An 8,357-nucleotide genomic window follows, 5' to 3' on the forward strand; every position below is an offset into this window, starting at 1 on the left:
AACTCAAGTTGAGTGAATTTTGCTCTGATTGGCCAAGTTTCAATTCAATGGCTGCGTTTAGCAGAGCAAATGCGATCAATAAGTCAGTGATTGGTTGCGTTCAGCGGAGAAAGCAGTTTGCAAGATTGTGTTCCGAAACCCTGCTCGATGGGTAGAGTAGCATTTAATTGACCAATCAAGATGAAAAAAATACTAGTTCCTTTTGTCCTGATTGGTCAATTAAACTACTCTGCTCTCAGTGTAATGTTTCCAAATATAGCTCTGAATGCACCCATTGATGTTTAGTTATTTTTTATATCCATGATTGCTAGCCGTGTCAGCATCTCGCGTTGTGTTGCTGCGAGTAAATAAAAACGGAAGCTCGGGCATTCCTTACTCATCATCACAGTTGGAAGATCGAGTGAAAACGTCCGTTAAGTTAGTGATCGAAGTGAGTAACAATTTATAATAATATTTTGCGAATGAGTATCCTCCATATTCGAAACGTCGTGAGTCATTTGAAAATAAAAATAAATCTGGGTGAAAATACGCGATTTTCCGTGATTTATCGTCTCTAACCTATTATAAATGCTCGGTAGAACTACATTTTGATAAATGTGGAGTTGAGAAATAATACGTTATTTGATGCCTTTACAAATTATTTCTTCCATTAATGACTTAATAACATTATTTTTTTCATTAGTAACGATATATAATAAATAAAGTAATTTATACTTAACTTAATTTTATACACTATTTTATTTTTATTTATTTTGTATTCTTGTGTTATATGATATATTGTTTTATTTTCTATGTAGCGATACTAATGTTAATATAATTAACATCTAGATGGAGCCAATGGATTATGATGAAGATCATAGTAGTTGGCGCGATGAGATGGGTCGAAACAGCGATGAATACAGTGGCGAAGATACACTGGACAACCCACAGGAGGTCCTGAATGAATGTCTGGATAAATTTAAAACACCCGATTACATAATGGAGCCTGGAATTTTTGCCCAGCTTAAAAGATACTTCCAAGCCGGTGGAAATCCAGAACAGGTTATAGAATTATTGTCCAAGAATTACACAGCTTGCGCACAAATGGCAAACCTCCTCGCAGAATGGTTGATACTCGCTGCGGTAAAAGTTACCGATGTGCAGGCAATGGTGGAAAATAGTTTGAAGGACATGATCCTCAAAACTTTCGATCCTAAGAAAGCAGATAAGATTTTTACAGAGGAGGGTGAAACCCCCGCCTGGTTGACCGAAATGATCGCGCATCCTACTTGGCGATCTCTTATTTATAGACTTGCGGAGGAATATCCTGATTGCTTGATGTTAAATTTCACTATCAAGCTTATATCCGATGCCGGATATCAAGGGGAAATCACTAGTATTTCGACCGCGGCACAACAGATTGAAGTATTCTCACGCGTGTTGAAAACAGCAATCGCTGGATTCCTCGAGAACACTGAAAACTGGCAGTCAAGTATACAGGAGTGCGCAAAGATGGTGTGCCACGGTCAGCACACTTACGTTTACAGCCAGGTCCTGTTGCAAATTCTTGCGCAAGAACCCCGTGGTGGCTTTATGATGAAAAGACTGTCTCAAGAGATCACCAAGTGTGCCCAACAGAATCGACACGATGTTACTCCAATAACCATGGCATTGAACGGCGCCGCCAGCAGTCCTGCAGCATGCCAAGCGCTATCATCCATGTTATCGAGAAACAGTTTAAATCCTGCTGACATCACTGTTCTCTTCAGGAATTACTCATCCGCAGAACCACCTCCTATCGAGTTACTACGTAACCCTCAATTTTTAGGTAAATCAACAGAAAATTATTCATAGTAATAATATAATACAATGTGCACGCGTGAGAAAATAGAATATGTGATACAATTTTGTATTTTTTCTTCAGAGTTACTGGTTGACGCGCTTTTTAAACCTGGTGTAAAAATTAATCCTGAACATAAATCGAAGTATATATATTTACTTGCTTATGCGGCGAGTGTGTGTGAAACAGCTCCTAAAAAAGGCAATACGCGTAAAATAAATAAGGATGACCTAAAAACGACTACTCAGGCAATTGAGAAAGTGCATAATATATGCAATGTAAATAAAGGATCAACCGAGTTAATAGCAGATCTGCAAACTCTATATAGCGCTATACGGTACGTTCATTTATAACGTCTCCTCCATATCAAGAAACAAAAAGTACGTTTCACTAATAAATTTGCTTGTTACAGATTTCCCGTTGTAGGCGTTGGCCTAATACGATGGGTGGAGTGCACTGTTACAGAACCCTCTTATTTTAAATTGTGCACAGAACATTGCCCCCTTCATCTTGCTTTATTAGACGAAGTTGTAACCGCCCATCATCTGTTACATCCAAAAGTACTGAGACTGCTAGTGCAATTGTTTGAGAGCAAACAAGACGAACTGGAGATACTTGTACAGGTAGCTACCCTTTAAATATATTATCAGGCTGCGAAACTCGGCTTTCGCGAGAGTTGTTTGAATTATTGAAGAAATTATCGACATATTTTTAACAATTTTTTCTTCTAGTTGGAAATGAAGAAAATGTTGATCGACAGAATGATAAATTTGCTAAGCAGGGGTTGTGTAGTACCCGTTGTATGTTACATTAAACAATGTTGGCAACGCAGCGACACGGACGTATCTCTGATTAGATATTTTGTCACGGAGGTAAATTATAATAGTCTTTTCCTCAGTATACGTCATAATACGATATTTTAATGAAATGAATATTTATAATTTAAGGTTCTGGAAACGATAGCGCCTCCGTACTCGACTGAATTTGTACAATTATTTTTACCAATGGTAGAAAATGAAGAGATTACCGGGACTATGCGAGGAGAGAGCGAGAACGATCTGGTTTCAGAATTCATTGGTAAGCACAAGAATTAATCTACAATAAATAATAATAATTTTTCTCATTTATGAACTACCTAATTCGTTTTCTTATGTTTTAGTATACTGCAAGACACACAACCCTGTTGTGAGATGACGGTATAAAAATTAACCGTAAGTAAACTTGAAGGGTAATAGTAAGGATGTATAACGAACATTTTTATTCTATCGTTACACATCGCTCATATACGGCTGTAAACGTGTACATATTGGATGAGTTCCGAGTCCATCTGTGATATAATCATCTAGGCATTTTCTGTAACAAAAGAATATATACACATATATATACATATATAGACAATACTATATATTACAATTTAAAAAATGATGCTTATTAATAAACACATATGAGAAAACGTGTTATTTGCTTAAAAAAGAAAGAAATTTAATTATTGTTATGGTTGTAATTTGAAATTAAAGCAATCAGTGTTATCTTTTAGTTCACAAGTAACAAGGAAAATATCATGTATCCAAATATAAAACATTTGTTTCATTTTCAAAAGACAAAACACTATATATTCTTGAGTACAGATATTAATATCAAAAGACTGTTATATCTTTATATATGATACAAAATATGGAGTCATTTGCTATATTGTACATACTACATACGATAATTGTTTATAGCAAAGGAACAAATATCTTCTCAAATAAGTTATCCATGCTAGTGTTGAAAGGTATTAGTATCATATTAAGGATATGTTAAAATGAAAAGTTATATTTTTAAGGACACATGTGTGTGGCGCGAATCATAGACTTACTAATTAATATGATCACATCTTTTCAGCTGTAACAAAATACATTTTACATGTAACGCAGATGTAATAAAAAAATAAATATTGTGAAACAAATTTTCAACAATCAAAATGATGCTAAACTAATGGTTATGGAAATATGACAGAAATATAAACTTTAAGGCCCTTGTTTTTGCAGCTATCTTGACTAATAACATTAGAAGCAAAAAGAGACATATTTAAAATTCTTGCAGAATATGTATATTAAAAAGATATATTTATAAAATGATACATAATCGATTAGTCAGATTTGTGAAGTAGAGATTTTTTACTTGGGATTTTTCTTGCTCAAATAGAATCAAAACAAACATCATTTTACGCATATATCTTTTTTACAATATATTTTGACAAAATTTTTAACCATTTTCTCACTTCTGATTTAATCAATCCAGATAACCACAGCGAAGAACTTAAGTAACAAGAGTCTTGATGGCAATATTCTATTTTATTAACGTTAACTTTTGAACGATAAACTTCAAATTATACGTACTGATAGGTTTTCCATCTTTCCACTGAGTGAACCTCACATTTGCTTCATCGCGTTTAAGTGCTTCTACCCTCAAATCAGCTTTCAAGGCTTGCCTAACTAACCTAGCTGCGATCTGAGAATAGTTGATATAGCTGTAACGAAAGAAAAATATATTTGTACATACATATCCTCGATATATTCTTGATATATAAAATATTTTTTATACATATATATATGATGATAAAACCAAATTTTGTTCACTCAACATTCATATGAAAAGTAGGTTACATAATGACTTTGACGGAAAATTGTTATCTGCGCGACATATATGAAAGAAAATACATAAATAAGAAATGTGATGATTTTCTTACTTTAATCCTGCTTGCCTCCACGCTGACATTTTCCAACGATATTTTAGAAAGACTGGGAAAGAGAGAAAAGAAAATTTGTACGGATGACACACCAGATCGCGCACAGCACCTTATATCACCTACTCCGTGAAGAACCAATCAGGCTATCGCTTTAGATTTGAATACTGTAGAAGAAAATAGAACTAAATTTGTCCCTAAACAGAATTAGGATCTCGATCGGGTAACTAGTCGTGAATTAATATTTCTTTGTGGCTACAATTTATTGTATTTCTTGCACTTGAAATATGAAATTAGTAGATATAATAAAAAAAAAACATTATATTAATTTTTTCTTCTTATTGGTTATGAGAGGTTAAAATCGCAACTAGCATTCTGTTCTTTTTAGCTGCACTGCTGAACTGATACAATAAGTTAGAGTGAGACAAGTATATTTTGTCTCGTTCTAACTTACTTCATCAGTTCAGCAGTGCAGTTAAAAAGAACAGACCATAAATGTCGCTAACGTAATAATGAAAACACGGCAGAAGCAAGTTCTCGATTGACATTGCGCATGCGTCTTTTCATATGTAATGGCGGACGCTACGGAGATGTTTCGAAGTTGGAACTTTACACGTGAAAAGTTTTAGTCCTAATTATAAGGCCGTAATCATAAAATCTGATATCCATTCTTAGGACGGCACTCATAGTTAGATCTTATATTTCAGATCGTCTTAAATTCATCTTCAGATGCTTTGTAGCCGATAAAAACGATCTGTGTAGCATCAGAAGATGAATTTGGAACGATCTTAAATATAAAATCTGATTATGAATACTGCCCTAGTAATATTGTCATCACGTGGGACATGGAACCCTCTTTCTACCGATTTTTGTTTGGTCAACAATATGGAACTGCTTGGTTGACTTATTGATAAGATAACCGTAAAATTCCAATGTGATGGAAATTATACGATTTTGATTACGGCCTTACGATCATGAATTTTTTTGCATTGTTCCATTTAATTGTGTGAAACTTGCAACCTTACGGTTGTGATTGAAACTTTTGTACGTGCAATGACCGTTACGATCGTTTTCGTGTCGAGATTGATTCAACTCGCTTAGGTAAATATAATCTCTATATATAATTTTAATATAAATCTAATGCCATATATAATCATGTCACGTAGTTTTACTAATAATTATGCTTTGATTTCGTTGTGAAATGTGTAACAGGATAAAATATCTTTTTTTAACGTACGTGAGTATTCATTATTAATCCTTTTAGTGCCGAACGACGATATATCGTCGTTCGCAACACTTGCGAAAAGTGCCAACGACGATATATCATCGCGTATCCGAGGGCGTCTTACTATTCGCATTGCGAGTGTATGCGTATGATTTTCAACAAATATTGAAATACAATTGGCATTACTTTATTCTTTATTTATTTCGTAATATGCTGTTTTTTGAATTTTGTAAATATCATTTTTAATTTGGTTTTTATGAGCTTTCTCCCAAACCTTAGCAAATTCGTCAAATTGGCTCGGTATTCTTCGTATGATACTTTTGCTCGTCATTAAAAGGGTAAAAGTTCGGTTCTCGCGGAAACGCACTTTCTACTTCGTATGCATATTTTCGTCTGTATCCTACATTTCAAGTTAGACAGAATCTTGACAGAATTTTAAATTGATTTACCTTGTTCATATGAAAAATATATATTACATTTGGATTATGGATTGAGAATCAAGTAGTTGGATTTAACATTGAAAATGAGATACGTATACAAGCTACTTGTATTGCTTTTATTCTCAAAGCTGTGTCAACCATTCAATATCATAACACGTGAGATAAAATAATTATGAAGGACTATATACGAAAGATTCTGACAAGTCATATTTGCACAAGTGGTCTCTCGTTATTAAAGCAGACTTGTCTTTATAGAGCTGGTTCGTTAAATATCGTGAAAATTCGATTTTTAGCTGATATGTCGAATGTTAGAATTTTGCACAAATTAACACTCAGTTTTATCGTATTAATATAGCTCTCATAATAATATGTTAATAATTCCTCTAATTTAACGTACTCACGTACGTTAAAAAAAGATATTTTATCCTGTTACACATTTCACAACGAAAGAAATAACAAATACATAATACAAGAAGTAATATATAACTTTGTTGTATAAAATTAAATCATTTTACACATTAAGGTGAATATTCCATTATCGAGATAGAGACGTTTACTAAAAAAATGTTTCATACAGGTTGACAAAAAGTGTTTTCATGCGATGAGACTACTGCTGCAATCTGAACAACGAAGCACGTATGATAATTAAGGCGTTCTACAATAACGTAACGTATGCGGTAAGACGTAAGCAGTATGCTAATTGACCAATTGAATCCTTACCTCCAAGAATAATCGACTGTGGTTGGCCAATTAACTTCTTGCTTACGTCTTATTGCATATTTTACGCTATTCTAGAACGACCTTTATATTTCGGAGATAGTAGAATCGGCAATGAACAATCAACGTGTACTTGGTGTTGGTGAGTCTTCATTTGTATTGAAAATATTTTACGGTATTTTGCAACAATAGTTACGAGGAATTTAACGCAGCTGCACTGATATGGCATCGAGTCGTATGTGTAAGGTAACAACATAATTTGGAAATAAAAATTGCCACATGACTATAATACTTATATTTTATCGATGCATGAATTGTGATGATAACGTATTCAAAGTATCGTATCGTAAACTTACGGTACTAAATGTACGATACTAAATGAATTCATATTTCGTCATGAAACGAAAATATCGACATTTACCAGGCGTTAAACACGCCTATTTAAGACGTTAACGGCCTTACACTTTCCTTTCTTATTATATAAAGAGAATCCATCGTTAAAAATGCAAATAATTGAAGAACAATGATCGAGCTGAGAACTCGATAGCAAATTTAATCGAGTAGGCCATGGTTCTTCCGTTCAATTGTAAGTTATAAAAGACACCATCATTTTTGCATAATACAAATCAAATAATAAACCTAACTTGGTTCAATATTCATTCTGCAACCTCAAATTGATTACACCGATCATTTACTCATAAGGTCGATTACGGTTTCGATAATCATTATATACTCTTGGAGAGAGTGATCGCGTGACCGCTTTCGATTAATGATTCTCTGATTGAGGGAATTTTGTGACAGATAATTATTGTTTAAATGATATCCGTTGGACTTCGATGTAGCAATTGATGTGTGTATGCATGTGCAGCAAAGGTTGAAAAGATATTCTTTAGAACATAGTTTCACTTTCAAAAATCGTTCTTAAGAATTACTTTATTTTTTTAATTTGCATGTAAATGCTAATTTCAAATTCGGCTTAAAGTCATGTTGACTATTTGCATCCGAAAGTAGTAATTATGTGTTTTACGTTTCATTGAAAAACAAAAATATGTCTGAACGAAATAAATTTGACCCAGTAACAAATACGGAATATTACTCGAAATAGTTCAAGCATAACCGATAAGAAGTCTTCTCGGAAAAAGTCGGGCGTTGTCACTGTAGGGCGTGTGCTCAAAAGCGTGTCATACTTTTACGCGGCGTGGTGCGATGCGTTTTTGCGAAACAATATCGTTTTGCCGATGCTCACGGCGTTCGCCAGCTTACGCACCAATACGACGTATGGCCGTGTTACGTAATCCGCAGTCCATCTTCTTTCCTTGGACGGTGGTACATTTCGCGGGCGAGAACAATAACCTTAGGTGACGTGTGGAAAAGTGCTTCGGCCACGATAAAATCGCCGATTGGCATGCACGCACGCACCTGTCGCGA

The 8,357-nt window shown here is 34.3% G+C and overlaps 2 protein-coding genes across 3 annotated transcripts; one reads left to right on the forward strand and one right to left on the reverse strand.

Moving 5' to 3' along the window:
• Positions 1–337: 337 nt before the first annotated feature.
• On the forward strand, positions 338–3,070 carry LOC106750950 (negative elongation factor D). Its single transcript, XM_014631640.1, has 7 exons — positions 338–430; positions 829–1,807; positions 1,904–2,156; positions 2,232–2,442; positions 2,551–2,691; positions 2,767–2,896; positions 2,979–3,070. Exons 2-7 carry the CDS (start codon positions 829–831, stop codon positions 3,011–3,013), a joined length of 1,749 nt encoding a protein of 582 aa, XP_014487126.1. The 5' UTR covers positions 338–430; the 3' UTR covers positions 3,014–3,070.
• On the reverse strand, positions 3,063–4,688 carry LOC106750951 (ATP synthase subunit epsilon, mitochondrial-like). 2 transcript variants are annotated; one of them, XM_014631642.1, is made up of 4 exons: positions 4,551–4,688; positions 4,201–4,331; positions 3,678–3,703; positions 3,063–3,172 (listed from the first exon to the last, which is right to left on the reverse strand). In XM_014631642.1, exons 1-3 carry the CDS (start codon positions 4,577–4,579, stop codon positions 3,690–3,692), a joined length of 174 nt encoding a protein of 57 aa, XP_014487128.1. In that variant the 5' UTR covers positions 4,580–4,688; the 3' UTR covers positions 3,063–3,172; positions 3,678–3,689. The 2 variants fall into 2 exon arrangements, with proteins under 2 accessions (XP_014487128.1, XP_014487129.1); XM_014631643.1 differs by lacking the exon at positions 3,678–3,703.
• Between the last annotated feature and the right edge of the window lie 3,669 nt (positions 4,689–8,357).

The sequence above is a fragment of the Dinoponera quadriceps genome, unplaced genomic scaffold, assembly GCF_001313825.1.
Source record: "Dinoponera quadriceps isolate SergipeBrazil2010 unplaced genomic scaffold, ASM131382v1 scaffold4681, whole genome shotgun sequence".
Lineage (NCBI taxonomy): Eukaryota > Metazoa > Arthropoda > Insecta > Hymenoptera > Formicidae > Dinoponera > Dinoponera quadriceps.

What these genes read in the sequence shown, in the direction of transcription:
- LOC106750951 (XM_014631642.1), bottom strand. Translation starts at nt 4,579, where the DNA reads ATGTCAGCGTGGAGGCAAGCAGGATTAAA. An exon ending in TGGAGGCAAGCAGGATTAAA is followed by an intron (nt 4,332 to 4,550) that starts GTAAGAAAATCA and finishes CTTTCGTTACAG; the next exon opens with CTATATCAACTATTCTCAGA.
- LOC106750950 (XM_014631640.1), top strand. Translation starts at nt 829, where the DNA reads ATGGAGCCAATGGATTATGATGAAGATCATAGTAGTTGGCGCGATGAG. An exon ending in ACGTAACCCTCAATTTTTAG is followed by an intron (nt 1,808 to 1,903) that starts GTAAATCAACAG and finishes TTTTTTCTTCAG; the next exon opens with AGTTACTGGTTGACGCGCTT. An exon ending in TCTGGTTTCAGAATTCATTG is followed by an intron (nt 2,897 to 2,978) that starts GTAAGCACAAGA and finishes CTTATGTTTTAG; the next exon opens with TATACTGCAAGACACACAAC.